The sequence below is a fragment of the Corylus avellana genome, chromosome 2, assembly GCF_965113065.1.
Source record: "Corylus avellana chromosome 2, dhCorAvel1.hap1.2, whole genome shotgun sequence".
Taxonomy (NCBI): domain Eukaryota; kingdom Viridiplantae; phylum Streptophyta; class Magnoliopsida; order Fagales; family Betulaceae; genus Corylus; species Corylus avellana.
Genome location: NC_142491.1, coordinates 23,838,078 through 23,860,508, shown reverse-complemented (window position 1 = coordinate 23,860,508; position 22,431 = coordinate 23,838,078). Strand labels below are relative to the sequence as shown.

Here is a 22,431-nt window from a genome sequence, read left to right as displayed (position 1 = left end):
AAGATTTTCCGTGTAGGGAAGAAAATCAGCTTTAGAGTAACTGCTGAGAATGCTCTTAGATGGTTAAGAGGAATGCTACACATCCTAAAAATTTTCTCCAAAATTTGCTCCCTAAATAATGTGTCACAATCCCATAAAATGATGACACATTTCCCAAAACAATAGATTATATAAGACGGTCACACATCATTTGGAAAGTAAATTTTGATTTTTTTTTTTTGGGAAATATAGCAAAAATGCAAAATAGGAATATCTACAGAGTTATCAGAGGTTTCCAGTGTTCGAAGGCCTACCATAATTTTTGGTTAACTATTAGGCATGACAAGCACAGAAATTGTGCGCCCTACGTCTAAGAGAAATTAATCCTACATTATAAATTTTGTTTTCTTTTAATTCATATAGATCTACAGAGTTTTCAATGCCAAAAGGCAGCAACTTTCCTACGAAGCTAAGTAATTGAAAGAGCAACTTAAAGAGTTAAGATGGAAATGTGTCTGCTCACAGAACAAAATTTTTGGATTGGTTGGCTCAAAGGCAGCAGCAACTTGCCTTTTATCGACCGCAACAGAAGCCTTTGGGCATCCACGCAAGCCTGGAATTGATGCCCATTATTAGATAATGATTATTTATGTCTAAAACAACTAATTAATTAGTCAAGAAAACAGGGGAGCCCATTTTAATCTGTGCTAACACTAATTTCTTAGGACTAAGAACTTTTAAAATGAATATGATTGCTCTCTTTCACCAATTATGTAACCAAAAAATGTGCCTTCAGCCGCAAGTTCTTCCTTCTAGTTGTGATATCGAAAATCTGCAATGTGACCCATAAAAGCCTCATTTCAATGCGTTCTCTCCATTGACATTGATGCTGCCTCCTTTAACACTGCATGCAACTCCCTAGTCGCCGTGAGAACACTTTCCCTATCGAAAAGAGCTGACACAACGGCGACTCCTTTCAGATTCGGTACACCAATTTGCATCACAGAACATGCATTTGAAGCGCCAATGCCACCGATTGCAACCACGGGTAACTTGGAAGCCACACAAACAGCTTTCAACCCATCCAGGCCGACAGTGAGATTGTTTTCCTTCGTATTGGTTGGATATACGCCACCACAACCGATGTAATCGGCCCCGTCTATCCATGCTTGATTGGCTTGCTCGGGCGTCTTGCACGATACACCAATGATCTTTTCAGGGCCAAGAAGAGTGCGGGCTACGCGAGCAGGCATGTCTGACTGACCAACATGCACCCCATCAGCATCACAAGCAATGGCAACATCAATCCGGTCGTTTATCAGTAGAGGTATTCCATGTGAACGGCAAATTTTGAGACATGCTTTCGCTGCTTCCAAAAAATCCTGTGTTTCAACATCCTTTTCCCTGCCAAACCAAATAAAATATTAAAAATAACAAAAAACATTCTGTTAATATACAAATTTTTTGCACAGGCAACCCCTTATAAAGGTCAAGCTAAGAAAGTACAACCCCCCTCCCCCCCCCACACACACACGAACACAAGCCCATTTCCGTTCAACTACTCAGATGGCATTCAACAGTCGGGAAATGTGTGGAACTATATGATGGTTCGAAGCTTGCTACTCAGATTAAAGGCAGCTCTCTTATTTCCCTTTTTCCTGGGGGGATAAGTGTGAAGAATAAAATCCTCACTAACAGTAACCGAGTTCCTAAACTATTATCAACAGTCAATGAAACATTTTTTTTAAAAGAAAAATATAACTGCATAAGTATTTTAATTAACATTTCTCTAATGGAGTGAAAATTGATCGAGAAACTAGAAAAGATGGTGCATTGCAAATTAAGAGCCAAGTTTGTACACAATATGTCCCAACTGAGGTTAAGGCATGATGTTAGGGAAACGCCCAGAAGGTCTCTTTCCAAAAACAAAATGTAATTGCATATACATGGATAAAAAGATAAAAGATAAAAGATAAAATCTTCGACAATAAGGTTAGAAAAATATCCAATAAATGTAATTGAAAATCCTGTTCAATCAATAAAACCAGCGTATATGTGTTGATTAAAATACCCCACTATTGTTCATTGAAATTCCGAAGTACTAATTGGTGTAGTTGAAAAATGCAATCAGACAAGGATTTATTTTGATCATCCATCGAGGCCTAATTTCTTAGACGGAAACAAAGGAAAAACCTTTTTTGGGTGCTGAAACTAGCAAAACCCTATAAATCTTAAGAAAACTTTTAAGCCAAGAGCTAATTTGTAATAAGAGTCAAGCTGCTACAATGACTTCATACTATAATGCTTCTAGGAAGAAAATATCATAAAACCTAGAATTAATTAACCATAATCCTTGATTTATACTAATCCTAGTCATGCATAATAAAATAAATCAAAAGGACTCAAATACTGTTAAATAACCTAAATTAATCATGATCTAGGATGAAAAATTGTGATGTTCATGGGTACTGCAGTGGTGCTGCTTATGATAGTGTAGTAGCCTAGTTTATATTGAGTTATTTATGCGTATTTGAGTCTTTTTAGTTTATTTTTACTATATGCGGAAAGGATTATTCAAAGTTCATGATTAACTTTCTAGAGTTTTAGGGTTTTGTCAAAAAAAAAAAAAAAAAAGGATTTTTAGGGTTTTGTCTTCTTATAAATAGAAGATAATGAAATCATCTTAAGAACCTATTCCTAATACCATCAATAAACCAATGAAATCATTGTTCGACACAATTCCTAATTGCTTGGAGAACTCTAGGGTTTTGCTTATCTCAGCACCCAAGAAGAGGTTTTTCCTTTGTTTCCCTCTAGGAAACTTAGGTTTCAATGAAAAATCGAAATAAATCAGTCTCTCGTCATGCCCCCAACTGCATCATATAAAGCCTACACTATATAACAACTATGATATGGCTAATTGAGCAAGTGTATCAAGAGCAACAAACCTCAATTGAACAATGGTAGCACCTCCTTCTATGGCAGCTCCAACAGCATCTGTAATGGAATGTCCCCACTTTTTATTCATCCTAGAGTCTGTAACAGCATACAAGAACAAGTCGTTTTGATTAAATCCCACTTGCCTCCCAGAGTTTTGAGCGTAACTCTTAAGCCTAAATAGGAGGTCAAATGGGCCTTGGGCCCCATTTCCAATGACAATGTCTTTGCTGTAATCCAAAGCAGTCTCAACATGGCGTTTAGCTACCTGCCAAAACTCAGATAAATAAGAACTGATATGCTGATCCCTTATTATTTTAAAACACGCACACATACACAGAGGATCAGGAATAATGCATGGGAGACGAATAAAATTTAGGTTAACATCAAGGTTCAAGCAGAATCCAAAACGTCAAACACATAACAGATTTTGAAGCTCACTAATAAATAAGCGAAACATGACCAATCTAAGAACTCTGGCCATGTAAATTGAATGTCATTAGAGTAGACCCAACACCTCTCTCTCTCTCTCTCAACAGCACAAAAAGGAGAAAATAATAAATTTATATCATTTAAACCATATCCTTACTATTTAGAGCCATGCACAGACCACACCTCACGAAGACAAGGTTACTAGTTTGAATCTCTCATTTCTCCTTCCCTTAAGGTCAATTACTTAATAAAAAAACTACTTAGAGCCATGCGCACGAGCTTATTTTTCTGTTAATTCTCAGTACAGGAGTTTGACATTATTCTTCTCAATGTTCTTTCTACAGAAAATTATATAGTAAAGCATGTGGCCATTGCACCACCCAAACAACCCCACCCACCCCCCCCCCCCCCCCCCCCTGCCAGGATTCTAGTCCTGGCCATAAAGGGGACCTATCGTCACCCTTACTAGCATGCTAATCCTCATTATATCACTTTCATATTATTTGAAAATGAAAAGGAGATAATATAAACAAAATAAATAAAGGATAAAAAAGAGGGAAAAAAAAACCACCGCAGACATTATCTTTATCAATGCATAAAACATTGGAAATCTTAACTTAGAATTAGAAAATAAAAGATAAGAAGTCACCTTAACAGCCTGTAGCATTGGAGAACCTTTTGCCAGCTCAGCTGCTATACAAGATGCCAGGCTGCAACCAGTACCATGAGTGTTGCGTGTTTTAATGCGTGAAGATCGCAGTTCATAGAAGTCCTGACCTGCAAAAATCAATTATTAAGTTGAGTTTGTTCTTAACTTTAACTGTTCACACATACATTATCTTAACTACTAAAGGATTCTAAAGAGTATAAGCTTACCATCGAAAAAGATATCAACAGCATCCAATGAATCAGGGAGATCACCACCTTTGACAAGCACATTTCTGAATAGCAAATTAGAAGTTTGTTTAAACACACTAATGAGCATGGTAATTTTAATAATTCCTTCCTAGCAGAAGTTGATGCATCCATCTTGTCAAAAAGATTTGCCTTGTGAAGCTGAAGCACATGACATGCAAAATCAGGTAATAAAACTACAACCTAAATGCGTTTGGTAGATAGTTTTAGGTTACTAAGTTTTAAGAACCCGTCCTCACAATAATGCCCAGGTATGACAACCAAGTCCTTTGGACTACTTTTGGACAATCAAGTATCACGACTGTTTGGCAGTGCATGACTTGCATTGCAGTACTTGGGATAAATGATTATTTTCTAGTAAATATGGTAAATGTCCAAACCTTCTACTCATTAATATGTTTCAGATATTTCACAAACTTCAACATCATGTAATTTCTGAAGGTACGACCAATGTCATTCACTCTACAAATATTACCAAAACTTGTACCAACTCCCAACTACTTTTGGATGTGTGGTAACCAACAATGCATATCATGAAAGACATTTGAACATTTTCTGAAGTACTTATGTAATAATTTCCAACTTCTTAGAGGTTTTAAAAATATCTTTCAGACTTGCCAGAAGGCACTTTGCTGTTATAAGCCAAGATTCTGTTACTTGCGCAGTCTTTGGGCCTAGTAGTCTGATAGGCTCATGCCTCACTGGTGAAAGTATAATTGAATTTACCGCATACATACATACAATATACATACATATGCCTCACTGGTGAAAGTATAATTGACTACATATTGATCTATTCTAATTTACTTTTATATTCATTTTATTGTTTCTGACATTTTTTTCATAAGTAACAAGAATTTTATTAAAAAAGAGAACTCTTCCGTACACTGATTGTTCACAAAAGCTCTCCTAGAGGTTACATTTTTACCAATAATGCATAATATATTAAACTAATATCTATATATGTTTTATTATAGTTTCAATAAAATATTAAATTATAAAAAAATAAACTATATGTCATACATATCAAAAAAATATTAGGCTTCCCAACTACTTTTGCAACTTTAGTTGTGTGATAACCAGCAATGCATATCATGAAAGACATTTGAACGTTTTCTAAAGTGTTTATGTAATAAATCCAACTTCTTAAGCGGTTTTAAAAATCTTTTCAGCCTTGCCAAAAGGTATGACTTTGCTGTTACATCTCTCAAGTCTCTGTTACTTATGCAGTCTTTGGGCCTAGTAGTCTGATAGGCTCATGGCTCACTGGTGAAAAAGTATAATTGACTTTACATAGATCATTCATTTTATTTATTTATTTTTTAATTTTCTCCATAAGTAATAATGAATTTTATTTAAAAAGAGAACTCTTTGGTACACTGATTGTTCATAAAAGTTCTCCCAGAGACATGACATTTTTACCAGTAACATATACACACACAAATATATTTTGTTATGTTTAGTGAATAATCTAAGTCATAATCTTAGAATAAGAAACATAAGAAAACCGTAATGTAACTATGCACATTGTTGTATTTGTTTGTAACCTTTTTTGTTATAGTTTCTTGTATTTTTTTTTTTTTTACTTAACCATGTTCTTCCCATTTAAGTATCCCAATCTAGCTCCTATATATGATATAATGAGCAACATAACAGTCATACTCACAATTTTAGGCTCGTTTGGTAAAGTTTTAACAAGTGTTTTGAGTATTGAAAAAGGTAAAAGTAGTCTCAGCTCTGCACATTCCTAGAAATTTTTTCTTTCTTTCAGCTAAAGATTGTTATCATCTGGTATGAGAGCCCAGGTTGTGCAGATATGGTAGCGATACAATCTTCTGGATCTATGGTTGCTGATATGATTACTGCATTAACGCACACGATTGTCAAGCATCGCAAAATGGAACCTCTAAATGTAGATGTTTGGAAGACGAGAATGCAGTTGCTTCTCAAAGAGTACAGGCCACATTTGAGAAAAGTTGAAAATTGGGTTGGTAAAGTTTTGAAGAGTGTTTTGTAAAAATTAATAATGCATAATATATTAAACCACAGTGTTTTGTAAAGAAGTATTTTTATTAATAAAAAATTGTGTTCCACCACGGTGGCTGTGCTAGTGATCTAGCGGCCTTGACGATGGCCATGATGGCAGTGGGCTGGCGGCAACACAACCCCTTTTTTAAGTTCTAGCATTTAAAAAAAAAATTATTGTGTTTTATTTTTGAGAAGTATTTTGGGTTTTAAGAAGAGTTTTGTAGTTTATTTTGAAAGGTGTATTAGTGGTAGGGGCTACATCTGAAAATCCGTTTGGTTAACTATTTTTTGAAAATAGTTTTCAGTGTTTGAAAAGTGAAAAGGGTTTTATAAAATTTTATCAAACAGGCCCTTATTTTCTCATGCTTTATTATTCTAAATATTTAGGGAAAATTCTAAATATTTAGGGAAAAATTCACATATGCCCTCAAACTACCACTTTATTGTCAATGTCCCTCCTACAAATTTGAAAAAAACTAAAAACCAAAAACTGAAAAAATTTAAAATTTAAAATTAAAAGGTGCTTCAAAAACCACATCCCCGGGGGTGGATCAGTTCCATGGTACTTTGTTCTATGTTTTCTTCCAGAGCTTGTAGATGATTTGCTTTTGTTAATTAAGAATATTTAGTGCAGTTTTAGATGTGGAAAGCTTATTTCATGAAGCTTTGATCATGGTTCTAGGGGTTTTGTGATTGATTTTGTAGGGTTTGGAGGTTAATTAAAGCTTTATTTGGTAGTTTGAGTTTCTGGTGCACTTTTTTGGTCGTTGATTTTGGAGGGTTTGATGGTTGATTAAAAGCTTTGTTTGGTGTGGGTTGCTCTTAATTGGAACCATGGTTGTGTCGGTACTGTTTCTGGACTCTTGAGGAAGAAGAGAAGCTGATTAGTTGAAACTGGGGGCTGATTCAATTATGGATCTAGAGCTCAGATTTTGTTACTGGAATCAAATTTAAATTTCTGGGTTTGTGCTTCTTTGGTAGGGGTTTAACTAGTGGATTTGGATCTTTTGGAATTTTATGTTTGATTCATGGAGGCTAGATTTGGAGATGGAGCTCATCATATATATGCTGAGTGCTACGGATTTATGGGCTGTGGGGAAGAGGACCTCAGAGTGGGATTTGAATGACTGGAATGGGATGGGGGATCTTTTCATTGCCCGTCAATTGAATACAGTGCCACCGAATAGCAATGGCCAGCAGTTTTTCCCACAAAGTTCTAGTATTCCAGTGACTGGGGGCTCATCGAATAGCTCATCATCATATTCTGATGAAGTGAATCTAGGAGCTGAGAAATAAAAATCATGTTTTTCCCAAAAACACTCGAGGTGGCTAAGCAACCCCAGGCAGGCTTTTTTTTTTTTTTTTTTTTTTTTATGAAGGGTATTTGACAATTTTTGGTAGTTAAGGAGGGACATTGACAATTGGGTGAAAGTGTACTTTTCCCAAATATTTATACATACTTTTTAAAAAACGAAAATGGGAATATCGAAAGCCTCATGCCTCACCTCACAAGGAGTAAAATGCCATTCCTTACAATTACAACATCAAAAGGGTTGTAATTCAATGAGCTAAAGATCAACAGCTTATGCAACAGAATTCTGGTTTGCAAAAATAATACATGTTCAATGTTAAAGTTGCTTCATAACTTTGAGACATAAATACCAATTTTTAAAACTTAGACCATTCAATGATCTAGAAAAGTGTCTGGTTTCGGATCAATGGTTTGATCGCAAGTTGCCTCATGACCTCATCAAGATGTCATAAAATGTTTAATTTTTTTTAAAAAAAATGAAAAAAATATATAGCAGAGGCTGAAAGCCCCGGCAGGGTCAAGCAACCCATTAATAGGTTGCAAATCTGAAACTTGGACCAGCAGGTTAGAGTGGGTCAAAGTGGAATTCTCTAAAATGGTTCAAAGGGTTAACTGCAGCTCCTAAGGTGCCCATTGACGGTCCTACCAGGTAAGAAATACAAAATAAAATTGTTTCACAATATCAGCCAATCAGGAGAGAACTAAACAGTTAAATATTTTTCTAATAACTAACCGTGGGCCCATGTCATGCAACAGTTTTGCAGCAGAACACATGTCAGAAACTGTTTCCAGTTGCTGACCACCAAGTAAAGCAGATGCCTCTTTTAAATTTGGTGTGATTATATCAGCCATAGGAAAAAGATCCTCCCTGCATTTAGGAACCAGAAAAGTACTATTAGCAAAAGAAATGATTTAAGATGGAAATTATATGTAAAGAAAATGAAAATGGACCTTCTTTCTTCCTCGAACAGTTATTATACTAATTTTTTTTTTAAAAAAATAACAAAATAAATAATGCAATGATCTCTGCTGCAGATAGGCAAAGAACTAGAAAAGTGGTAAAGCTATGAGAATTAATGGAGACACAAAAACATGCAAGGAGCGAAAGGTATTGTCTAGACAGAGCTCAAGTGAAGAAGAGAACTCACTAACAGCAAAACCACATAACTGATAACTGAAGGTGTCAAATCATACCATATATATATATATATATATAATAGCCGAGTTCCTCCTTAAAATGGCCTAGAATTGCGACATATGGCGTGAAGGCATGCTTTTTAGTAACTAAACCGGTTTTGTCATGATTTTAATAATTTTATTGTGCTTTAATGAAAGGATTTTTTTAGCATTAAGGTTACTCTAGGATTAAGTGACAAGATTTTTTAAAAAAATTTCTGAGCCACCGCCCACTGGACATGTAATGGTCTCCAAGATTTTATTTCAAAATTTTACTCAAATAGATTTCATTACATTCAAAAATTTATTGTAGGATATTATGGTCTCACAATTTACTACTCTCCAAAACTATAGGGAGACAAAATTTAAAAACGCACTATATCTAAAGACTGAATTGGTTTTAGGTTCTTGTCTCTTTTTTTTTAAGTAAACGTCATGTACGTTTTCCAGCATTTATTTTTTTCCCACTGATCACACAAGTAACACACCTCTCTCTCTCTCTCTCTCTCTCTCTCTCTCTCTCGTGCCCTAAACGCACCTCTCTCTCGTTCTTTTATTTTTTTGGTTCTTTTCACTTCGTTTTTTTGGCAAATCAACTGGAGAGGAGATTTGAAGAATTTGGTTTTTAACCTACGTTTCATTGGCTTTCGAGGTTTTATTAGAATCGGAAAAAATATATAGAAAAAGACAGTTCTTTTCCATCATATTAGTATTTTTCATTTTTTGTTTATCTTTAATTTTTATTCAAATTGATTATTTTTTTCTTTTTAAATTTTACACTAGATTTAGGGAAATGATAGTGAGAGAGAGAGTTTCTTAATGTTATTTTGGTACAAGGTATGATGATTTTTTTAGTTTACACTGTTGTTCATTGAGTAGTTTTTTTTTTCCTACCAAACATAAAAGAAACTTTTTCCCACTACCAACATTCTTTTTATTTACCAAGTAAAAGCTAACTGGAATTGGGTATCAACATTCTCATACTTTTGAGCACACCTTTTTAACTTTGTTAATGAGAAAGTTTAACTGCTGAAAAACAAGGGTTTACCAATAGAAGTCTTAGGTGAGTGATACTATATTCTTTTGATCGTTAGAAATATTTGCAAGACTCATTTAGATATTTATAAGATTGTTAAAATTAGGTTTTTATATTGAGTATTGTTGAAAAGTTGTCTTGAATGGTTATATGCCCAAAATGTATTCGTTTCAAAGTAATGAAATGTTAGTAGTGTAAGCATTTTAGTTATTTTCTAACAGTTCATGCCAAATTTTTCCATTCATGTCTTTTTTTAGGTGCTCCAGTATTTGTGCCACGTTTTTCTTTCTTTCTTTCTTTTTAAAAAAAAAGAAAAAAAAAATACATTACCATCTTACTTTTGTTTATACAAATGAGTACGCTAACGAGATCAGGTATTAACATTCACATATTTTTTAGTACACTTCTTATTTTTGTCAGTGTAATAGAACTAGCTCTTAAAAAATTAGTTGATAAGGAGAAAGTTCAATTGCTGAAAGACAAAGATTTACCATATTAGTATTAATATTATTATTTGAGAGAAAGTATTATTCAATGGAGGAAAAGTGGTATTATTGTTGGGGTATGATAGATTGTGGTTGGTTGGGTTTTTGTGACTCTGTTCATTTTCTATAATAGATTGATCCAGGTTTTTATTTTGATAATTTTTTTCCTTTATAGTTCCTTTCATTTTAGACTACATCTATGGGAACAAATATTTTTAACACGTTCCAATTTCTAAGGATAAGCTTAATGAATTTTAAAATTTATTTGATACGGGGGGTTTATGCTGTTAAGTAAAGAATTTTGGTTCAAAATCATTATGACGATTTTTCATTTTTAAGTGAAGAAGATAAAATTGGTTACTAATAATCTTTTGAATAAATTATAATGAGACCCGCACACATAGTGCAGGTTATAAGCTAGTGAACTATAATGGGTCACATAGAACTTGCAGAACCACTTTCGCAGGACTATCAATTTCACTTAATGTAACAAAGACAGTTTAGCATACCGAAACCCAGCAAGAATGGAAGGACCAGCCAGTACATCTCCACTTGTAGATACCATGACAGGATCAACCACTAAAGCTGCCTTCAATAACATCACCAAGTCAATTAAAATTCCGCTATAATGTTTATCTCAAACACACAATTAATTACCGAAACTACCATACCTTGTACAGGGAACTCCCTTAGACTTTGATTAAGGACATTGACAATGCCAATAGATGGTAGCATACCAGTTTTCACCTAAGTACATTTCATGATTAGGTTAGAATCAATCTGGTAATGTACAAAATCATATTTGAAATTATTCCAATTAAATATGAAGCCAAAAGTCGAGGTATGTTAAGCACAAACCCAAAGTGACCAACCTTTTGTGATTTATAACAATGTTTGCCACACAACCTACGTCAAATTATCCAAAACTTGTTTTGATGACGAGGGAACCCTTCCAAGGCATGCCCACTTCGTATACCCACCCCTGTCGAGTAAACCCCAAACTCGTGCAAAGCGCCCCCTCCACATGAATCGGGTAAGGTGTGGACCCAAGGAATTGTTTGCACTTAAGGGAATTTGAACCTTAGACCTGATGGGGATGCCACCAAGACCAAGGCCCTTACCACTTGACAAGGCAAGACACCAATAATAATTATTTAAATCTAACATAATAGATAGTTGCATTTCAAAGACATCTTATCCCTTTACTTTTTACAAAAACTGAAGCCAATTTTACATTTGAGACAACCTCTAACCTTTTAATTACTAGGTCTAAATAAGCCAAAAAAACCTACTATTGAGGACAGTAGCACTAGGGAAGATCTTAATTTTAGAGAACCTGAGGAAGAGGAATGTTATTGTAGCACCCCGCGTAGGAAAATACTAAAGAAAATAAAAATTTGAAACCAATAATAATAATAATAATAATAAAGATATGTTATGGTGAAAATAAATGGAGCACGGTGAGGCTCGTCGGCTATGATCAGAAGAACGTTAGTAATTTAGGGTTTAAGAAATTAAAATTTTGGATTTGTGGCATCTTGTTTGAACGAGGAGGGAATTAGTTCAAGCAAGAACGGAATCTCCACGTGTCAGTGTTGAGATGAAAAGTTGAGGAATCTCATTCAAACATGCCACATGTTCGTTCAAACGAGAATGACATCTCCACAGGTCATTGCCCTAGTAGGTGAAGATTAACGGCTTGGATTTAACCACGTTCAGGTAGGTGAGATTTAACGCTTAATTTAATGTGAGTGCCATGTGTTTGTTCAAACAAGATCAAGTTTTCAAGCGTAAACAAAGGACCATCATTTCCTTCGTTTACCTTCATCTAGGCAAAGAGAGAGAGGTCGAAAGAGTTAGAGAAAGAGAAAAAGAGAGAGGAACTTAGAGAGAGAAAGGAGGAGGTCTTGAAGGAAGCTTTTGGGGAGTAAATCCTTAAAGAGGTGAATTTCTACCCGATTTTCTCCATTTGATTTTTGACTTTATGAGTTATTATTGTTGTGATTTGTGTTAGATGGTGGCTTTGATGCTTTGTTTAGCTATATGTGATTGTTTTAGTGTGAAGTTTGAAGTAATGATTTGAATATTGTGGTGTTTGAAGTTTAGGGTTTGTGTTGTGTAGAAGTTTTTGACTGTTATAAGTTGATGTTGTGATTATGATAGCTTACGGGGAGCTTGGTGTTCTAAGGAGGTAGCTAGGCCCTTCAAAGCAGGAGTGCGGATATTTTCTACCAGACCCATACGTGACTGGGAGGTAGATTTGGTCTCTTCTTTCTTTGAGTTGTTGTATTCTCTCAAAGGAAGGCAAGGAGGTGAGAAAAGAATATGTTGGATCCCTTACAAAAGGAGAAAGTTTGAAGTGAAGTCATATTATCAAGTCTCATCCATTACTACTAGTTTTCCTTTTCCTTAGAAGAGTATTTGGAGAGTTAACGCTCCTTCAAGAGTGTTGTTCTTTGTATGGATGGTGGCATTAAGGAAAACCTTAACATAGGATAATCTAAGGAAGAGGAACGTTATAGTGATGGATTGGTGTTGTAAGTGCAAGAAGAGTGGGGAACCCATTGATGCCTTCTTTTTCACTACAAAGTAGCATGAGAATTATGGAATTCACTTTTCAATCTGTTTGGTGTTGATTGGGTTATGCCTAAAAGTGTGAGAGAGTTGGTGAATTGGAGAGGTCAAGTGGACATTGTAACATTTTGGAAGTTTGGATGTTGGCTCCTTTGTGTTTAATGTGATGTATTTGGAGAGAGCAGAATGGAAGGAGCTTTGACATTCAAGAGACTTCAGTGGTAAAGCTGAAAAAAAAAAATTATGTTCAAATTCCTTTACACATGGATAACAGCGCAAAACAAATTGTTTTTTTCTAGTTTTTCAGATTTTTTGAACTTATATTTTTTTATTTCTCCCTAATAAGGAGGTTTCTTTTATATACTTCTTATGTACAACGATTGCACCCGTCTGCACTTTTCAATGAGACTTGATTACATACAAAAAAAATGAGGCCATCAATCAACCTCGCAATCAAAAGATCAATTAATTGACAACCATCATAAATTGACTAAAAGAAAATGAAGCAATATCATCCATAAAGCATCTCTCATCATCCTTGGTACTAAATTTTGAAGATGTTCATGGCATATACCTTTCTATCAGCAAGCAGAACCATGTGTAATCACATTTGTCTTACATGAATCATACTCATTATTCTGAATATTAATGTTGCCAATTATTATGCAGAATTACAAATCATTCATCATAATTTCAAAAGAACAACATATGCTTCTTTGTATCCATCCAGCATTAGCATTGCCCCCACTTAATTTAAACTTTAGTTTTTTTCCAAATGATTCAAGATGTGTTCGAAATTCACTTTTCAATTCTAAATTACTCACTTTTACTGTGCATGCACATGTACACATGCAAATAGACACCAACACATATGTGCTCCCATTTTAATAAATATTTTTCTTGACTGAGTAATTCCCATGAGATTGGAATGACACAACTGATAAATCTAGTAGAAAGTAGCATTTATGCTAATCATTAATTCTAACTTACCACATCAACTTGCATATCAGATAACACAGACTTCAACTGCTCTCCCACAAAATCCTCAGGCACAACATTTACACCCTGACAATTGCAACAAAATTTACAACGACGAATATCAAAACCATATGTAAGTCTGAGAACTGTCATCTCTTGAGAGATATAACATCATAAACCCTACATTTCAGTCACTGAGATATATGAGACAGATACAAGAAAAAAATTGCAAATCTTTAGTTTTTAGTGTTGTTATGATATATAAACAATTATTCCAAAGAGTTTTCCTGTTAGGCTAAGTTGAATTGAATATCTGTTTTCAAGGGACCTATATAATAAAACAAATACAACTCCTCTCTCATAAACAAAATGAGCATAACTAATGAAAATCAACAACAAATAGCAACCTGAACCCCAACAGTGTTCTGTGCAGTGACAGCCGTGATCACAGTGGAACAGTAGACTCCACGTGCAGCACAGGCCTTAATATCGGCCTGGATTCCAGCTCCAGCTCCCGAATCAGAGCCAGCAACAGTTAACACATGAGGAATTTTCATCTTAGAGTGATCGCTTGTCATTGGAGCTCTATCTTCCTGCATCTCCACAAAAATTCGTGTTTGGAAGCTTCGGTTGATTCTTGAATTTGCAAATGGTAAGCTCAAACCCCAATATTGTGGAAACCCCCAAAAAATTCTAAGGGTCCTTTTGGTTTAGCAATTTCGAAACGTGGGATTTGAAAAATAGCGATTTCAAAACGCAGTTAATGAAAACGCAATTTTTGAAGTAGTAGTTAAGCGTTTGGAATAAACGCAATGTGCCCTTTAAAATTATATGTTTTTAAAAATGCATCAATTTGCCTGCAATTTGAAAACACGAACTTTTTTACGTTTTCAAATCATTATTTTTTAGAAACGCACTTCCAAACGGAACACTTTCTGTCACTTTGTTTTTTAAAAAAGCACACTTTTAACTGGCAAAATCATTGGCCTAACGAACTCTAAGAAAAGTATCAATCCAAACTCATACAACATTAACTAACTGAAAGAATCAAAACCTTAATAGATTATCCTGTATTTGGTTGCCAATAGTACGAAAGAAAATAAATATATTTGATTTTTTTTTCAAACGCTTTTGCACTGGAATTATGTTAGTTAAGAAACAAAAAAATTACACTTACCCCAACTACCAAGCAATTTGCAATGTCCTAGAACTTTCAATTGTTGCACTGTCTCATTAGGTTGCAATGTCCCCTTTTGCACAAAAAATGACAAAAATACCTCTAATAGAAAAATAAAATAAAATTATTTTTTGAATTTTGTCTTTTTATTTTTCTAAAATTTTTGCTTGTTTCTGAATTTTTTTCATTTTTTTTTCTAAATTTTTTATCATAGGTTCTTTTGTCGTTTTGTGTACAAAAGGGAGACATTGCAACCCCAATAATAGTTTAGGGATAGATTGTAACAATCGAAAGTTTGAAACACACTCACAAAAAAAAAAAAAAATTGCAACACATTGCAAATAGTTTTTCCTTTAAAAAACCAATTCAATGAGCGAATAATATACAGTTCAGATATTTTTTCCAAAGAATAAGAACACGTATAAACAAATAAACAATTAAACACTATTCCTTGTTTTTTAATATTTTTGTTTGACTCTATTTCTTTATTCCAAATTTTCTAAGCAACCAAACAAGACTTATAAATAAATAAATAAAGACTTTGAAAGACAAGAAAGAGAACCGATGTCCATTTGGTTGGATTGAAAAATGAAACAATAATAAGATTGAGTCAACGGGTTGAAACGGACACTTGAGTTTTTAATTTTCTCGAGATAAATTGTTCGATTTCGTGTCAGTCTGTGAACATTTTCTCGGGAACCAAACAGTGGAGAACAAAGTATTGTTACGTACCTTGTTGAAGAGGCCGGAAGTGGAGAGGATGTGAGCGGAGGCCATTGAAGTATGAAGAAGAAGAAGTGGCGAGGCTTTTTGCTCGAAACGAATGAAAAATCTCTCTCACTCCCCCGAATCTCGTGGATTCGGAAATCGGTCCGAGCCTCAGATGGGCCGGGTCAGAGCAATACAGATTTTCAAAAAAAATAATTAATTTCTCCCTTAAGTGACCAGTCCTATTTAGGGTGCGTTTGGAGTACGTTTTTTAAAAAATAATCTATGATTTTAAACTAAATTGCAATTTTATGGTTTTTAGGATTGCAATTTTAAAAACGCAAATTTTAAAATCACAAAAAAATCTGTATTAAAAATATATTTTGTGCAATAGTTACCTTTTTTTTAGCGGAAATGAAAAAAATACTAAGAATACTCACCTAAAATATATTAAAACTCTTCTTTTCTCTATTTTTTTTTTCTTCATCCTCTCTGTCTCGTTCAACCTTTCTCCGCCCTGTAGCAGTGTGCGTCGATGTTGTTCATCTCTCCGCCCCTCTATCAGGTAATAATCTCACCTTAATATTTTCTTTCTTTCTATATAATTCCTTGCTTTTGTAAAACTTTCCACTGTTTGGTGTTCGGTGTTATTTTATGTGATTTGTATGACTACTGTGCCTTTTTATATATGCGTTTATGTTCTTCGACCATTTCTACAGAGTAAAGTTGTGATTTTTTTTTTCAAAATTTTATTTAGATTACCATGCATGTATAGTGATCTGCAATCCATCATAGTATGCAGTGATAGATCACCGTACACGCACAGTAATGTGATAGTGCGTATACAGTAACCGTGTGAGGTTTTTTCATTAAAAAAAAAAATACTATATAGTGACCAAGATGATGATTTTTCTCAGGTAGTGCACTGCATAGTGATGTGCACAGTAACGATTTTTTATGGATTTTTTTTTAAAAAAAATGTACTGTACAATAACAATTTGTGATGAATTTTTATTTTTATTTTTTAATGGCTATTGCACTGTAAGTCTATAACTGTTGGTGATATTTTTTTATATATATATTTTTTAATGGGTAATAAACAATGATAATTTTTTATATTTATTTTTTTAATGGTTAATAAACAGTTATCAAGTACCAATTTAAATTATTGGTGAATTATGTAAAAGTTAAATTTGATAAACACTATTAGTTTAATTTGATAAACATAAAAAAAATACTTTTTAGCATGTTTTACCAAATGCATGTGCGAGTTTAAAAAGTAACGATTTTAAAAACGTAATTTTTAAAATCGCACTTATTAAAATCGTACTCTCAAACGGGCCCTTAGGATCCGGCTTTTATGCGACAGTGAAAAGTGAAAACTAACGAATAGATGTGGTTATCCAAAACTACGTTGTTTTGAGTTTAGTAAAAGTAGGTTTTTTTTTTATAAAAAAAAAAAACCGTACAGTTTTAATAAAAATATAACTTCTGCCTTATAAGACTCACGCCGTTACACCAAATGGCAAACTGTGTTTAACAAACTAATATAGTACACACAAGAAGGAAAAGGGGATTTGTGTGAGCTCAGGCAAAACAATTGGAAGAGGCCTCGCCGGAGCACCTACCATTGACACTCTCTCTTCCTCTCTCTATGTAAGCCAAACCCATTTTTTGCACACACGAGGATTCTTAAAAAAAATTGTCATTCTATTTAAACAACCACTCCAGAAGATCATGAACTGCAACCTTCTACAACCTTCCATTACACCCACAACCAACCCAGAAAAAATCATAAGCTCCAGCAAAAAGAACCCAAAAAAAAATCAAAAACTCCAGCAAAAAGAATTAGCAAAGAGAGAAACCAGGAGGGAGAGAAGCAACCCATAACCAAAGGAACCCAAAAAATTCAAAATCTCTGGCAAAAAGAATTAACAGAGAGGGAGAGAGGAGTGAGAGAGTAACCAGGGAGGGAGAGAGAAGAGATCATGGGGGAAAATCTGTATACTCTTGTTTCAAATCTCCAAAAAACCCCAAATCAACAAAATAAACCCCCAACCAAAACATCAAAATCAAAAACCCAAATCAAATATACAGTATCAAAAAAACCCAAATCAACAAAACCCCTCCACCAAAATATCAGAATCAAAAAATCATATCCGGCTTACACAGAGTGAGAGAGAGGGAGAGAGAGAGAATGGGATACCCAAATCAATTGTTTGGCCTGAGCTTCTCTCCACTGAAAAGGCAAACGTTACTTCATTGGAGAAGAAACAAGAAACAACATCTTCTCTCTCTCTGTCTCGCTCGCCAGCCATAGATGAAGAATTACAAGCTGCAACAAGGCTCACCGCCATCAAATAATATGCTCTTGAATGCGCAAATGCATCTCCAGATCCTTGTGTCTTATTTTCTTCTCTTTTGCTCAGAGATTTCTCCTTCAACATGCAACAGCCAGTCTTTTGATCTTCCGGCGACTGGTGTAAGTTATAGGGCAAGGGTTATATTTTTATTAAAACTGCACCGTTTAACAGAAAACACCTATTTTTACTAAACTCAAAACGGCGTAGTTTGGATAACTGCATCTATGCGGTAGTGAAAAGTACCGCATAGAAGCCGATCCTCCTATTTAGTATTCTCCTGTGTTTTTTTTTTTTTTTCTCATTTTTTCTCATTTTTATCCTTAGACACGCTAAAAAGAAAAACCTAAAAAAGATTAATATAATGTCACATTTTCAACGCTCTTTTTAACTCCAAAAATTAAAACATTATTATTATTAACTTTTTTTGTCTGAGCTATTATTATTAACTTAACTATAAAGTTAACCATCCTTAAATAGTAGTCTTGGTTAAAAAGAAAAGGAAAAATTATATTATTTTAGTTGCAAAAAGACCAAAAAAAAAAAAAAATTATATCATTTCAAAATGTGGTATTAAATTATTAATGAATATTATTCATAAAGCAAGGTGCATTTGGGATTGCGATTTCGTAAAAATAATTTGTGTTTTTAAAACATATCGCAAAATGTAAGGCGTTTGAAATTGAGATTTAAAAATCACTTAATATAAAATAGGAAAAAAATCTGCAATTTCTACAAATAGGCTAAATGGTGCTTATTTGAAAATAAGCTAATTTAAACCAAAATCATAATTTCACATAACAAATATTTGATAGAAAGGTACTTTTTAACATGTTACCAAACCCCTTTGCTATTTTAAAAAGTTGCTATTTCAAAAATGCAATTCTTAATATCGTACTTATTGAAACCGTATTTCCAAACAGACCTGCAATTAACAACCATTTTTTTTTTTAAAAAAAAAAAATGGTTGTAAAAAGGAAAAAAAAAAAAAATTAAGGATGGTTGACTTCATAAGATTTTAAAAGGACAGAAATTTCCTACAAACTAGTCTGGAGGAAATATCATTCAACCCATTTAAAATAGTGTCAAGTGTTTATAAACATTTAGACAAAAATTTCCTCCAAACCAGTATGAAAGAAATAACCTCCAACCCATTTAAAATAGTATCAAGTGTCTATAAACATTTAAAATGCACATTAAATTTAATCTAAGTTAGTAAACTGCTATTAATGACGTTAAGAATTTAATGTGAAGTTTTCCTCCAAACTGGGTTGGAAGAATTTCCTTCAACCTAGTCTATAAAAGTGACATGCTCGAAAAACATGTGCATCTCACATGTTCAAGGGACACATGTGCATTTCACATGTTTAAAGAACACATGTCACTTTTATAGACTAAGTTGAAGGAAATTCCTCCAACCCAGTTTAGAGAAAAATTTTGTCCCCTTTTAAATGTTTATAAACATTTGACACTATTTTAAATGGGTTGGAGGATATTTCCTTCAGACTATTTTGAAAGATATTTTTGTCCTAAATATTTAATAGGCACATTAAATTCTTAACGTCATTAATAACAGTTTACTAGCTTAGACTAAATTTAATGTGTTTTTTAAAATATTTATAAACTCTTGATACTATTTTAAATGAATTGGATGATATTTCTTTCGGACTGATTTGAAGAAAATTTCTAATCATTTAAAAATAAATTTGATGTCGTGCCATTATATTGATATTTAGATTTTTTTCTGACACATTCCTGGCATCTGAATAAAAATTCAAGTAGATGATTTTGTTTTGAATGGAAGGTGCACTCCAGATTAATATCAATGGCATTAATGACGCCACGTGATATACATTAAGATGAATCATATAATCAATTTATATAATAAATTTATTAAGGTGCGATTGCGATTTTGCAAAAATAATTTGCGTTTTTAAAAGATTCGCAAAACATAAGATATTTGACATTATGATTTAAAAAGCACTTAATTTAAAATAAGAAAAAAAAAATTGTGATTTCTGAGTAAGCTACGAACGCTTATTTGAAAAAACGCAAATTTAAACCAAAATCATGATTTCGCATCAAATATTTGATAAAAAAGTACTTTTTAACATGTTTTACCAAACCCCTGTACAATTTTAAAAAGTTACGATTTGAAAAATGCAATTTTTAAAATTGCATTCATTGAAATCGTAATCCCAAACAGGCTGTAAAAAATAATTATATAGCTCAAAATTGAAATTTTTAAGATAAAATTGAACTTTTCAAAATGATTAAGCTGGAATCTACTTTTATATCACAAGGATCAAAGATATGCTTTATTTTTATTTTTTTTTCTTATGTGAATTTTTCTGTGATAAAAATAATTATATTGCTAAAAATTGACCTTTTTATGATAAAATAAAATTTTATAATATAAAGATTAAACTAAAACCTATTTTATTTTATGTATCAAAAAGTATAATTTAGTGTGTTTCCTTTTCCTAAGGTGAAGAATTGTGCTTGTGAGCAGGTAACGAAAAAAGTTCAACAACTTTTCCTTATTATTATTATTATTTTAATAAATAATAGGTAAAGTTCTCTTAACCCCTTAAACTATCACATTATTGACAATTTATCCTACAAATTATCAAAATAATGATAATGTGCCACTCAATGCTAATAATATAACAAAATTATTCCTATATAAATTTCAATAAGACGAAAATCCTATAAATTTTTTTAAAGAAAAATTTTAATCTAAAAAAATTGAAAAAAAATGTAAAAACAAATATATTTAAAATTAAAAAATATTTTAAATGAAAAAAATTGGGGTGGCCATTTTTGCCCTAGGGTGGCCGGCCACCTCTGGGTGGTACCGAAACCACCCAAATGAAAATAAAAAAATCTAGATCGGGGAAGGTCACACCTTGAAGATTGGGGAAACTACAACCTTCGAATCCAGATCGAGAAAAGTCAGTTCACTCGAGTCCCTGATCCAGTAAAAATGGCAGAACTCTTTGAAGATGGGTTCTTGAACTACTTCGAGATTACTCACATAGAAAGTCTAAGGGATTTCCCCTTGGTTATCAGAAGAGAAGTCGAGAAGCTGATGGAACAGAGGTGTAATCCTGATGAAGCAATTTGGATTAAGGTCTGGTTTATGATTCCGAACTGGGATGCAGATGATTTCATGAAGATCACACCTTCTAAACATCTCGTCCTGCTCAAGCCAAGCAGGAGATGGACTGAAGACTTGTGCTACGGAAATTCCTACCTTAAGCCTACAAACCCTCTGGAATTTGCACAAGACTGGAGAAATTAGGAATGGATCTGGATGAAAGATCTAGGTTGCTTAGAGATATAGAATCTTCTGTTAGGGGTTGCCGATCCACCCCCTCGATGATGGCCGAATCATCCCCAATTACCTAGGGGTGGTTCGGCTACCTACCATCTAAGGGTGGTCCGGCACCCCTAACTTTTTGTTTTTAATTTTTGTTATTTATTATTATTATTTTTGTTATTTTATTTTTTTATAAATTTTAGTATTTTTGTCTTTATTTTAATAAAGGTAATTTTGTTATTTTATTAATATTGGGGTAAATTGTCATTGTTTTGGTAGTTTTGAAGGTAAATTATCGCAATTGATAGTTTGAGGAGTAGATTGTCATTGGGATGAGTACTTTGATGGTGTTAAGAGAACTTTACTCTAAATAATAAGTAATCCCTCACATATCAATCAAGAAGATAGTAGATTCCTTAGTCAAAACAATATCACATATACATTAGATTTTCATCCTTCCATACCCTATCAATGACATGTTTAGTTGCCAATTTGGCTAACACATGAGCGGCCCTATTAAACTCTCGCCTCACATGGCTGACCCTCCACTTATGAGAAGATTACATCACCACTTGAGGCCTTGTTTGGTAAAGGGGTTGGAGTTGGCTTAGACATTGTTCATTACCATTTCCCAAAAAAATCAACATCAAAACATTTTAACTTTTTCACTTTTTATATCACATCATTCACTTTTTATTATTATTGAAATAAAAAAAAATACTACAAAACAAAACTTTTTTACTTTTCCATATCACTTTTTCACTTTTTTATACAAAACATTCTTACTTTTTTTTTTTTTTTTTACATCAATCTACATCAACTACAGTATCTAGGCCAACCTATTTACCAAACAATACCTAGTGTCATCCACAAGATGTCCATACTGGCTACCATTCTGAGTCATAGAATTTAAGGCATCCATCATAGTCAAGCCATCACCTTCCAAAAGGATGTTGTGCACACCAATGTATTTACTAAAGCTCACTGCAAAAAAAAAAATTGCTAATGTCTC

At 33.4% G+C, this 22,431-nt stretch overlaps 1 protein-coding gene across 1 annotated transcript; it reads right to left on the bottom strand.

The window, feature by feature from the left end:
* Positions 1 to 350: 350 nt before the first annotated feature.
* Positions 351 to 15,911, bottom strand: TH1 (thiamine biosynthesis protein). The gene is made up of 10 exons (XM_059605887.2): positions 15,762 to 15,911; positions 14,260 to 14,445; positions 13,865 to 13,939; positions 10,972 to 11,047; positions 10,810 to 10,885; positions 8,337 to 8,471; positions 4,225 to 4,289; positions 3,998 to 4,125; positions 2,928 to 3,184; positions 351 to 1,383 (listed from the first exon to the last, which is right to left on the bottom strand). Exons 1-10 carry the CDS (start codon positions 15,804 to 15,806, stop codon positions 840 to 842), a joined length of 1,587 nt encoding a protein of 528 aa, XP_059461870.2. The 5' UTR covers positions 15,807 to 15,911; the 3' UTR covers positions 351 to 839.
* Between the last annotated feature and the right edge of the window lie 6,520 nt (positions 15,912 to 22,431).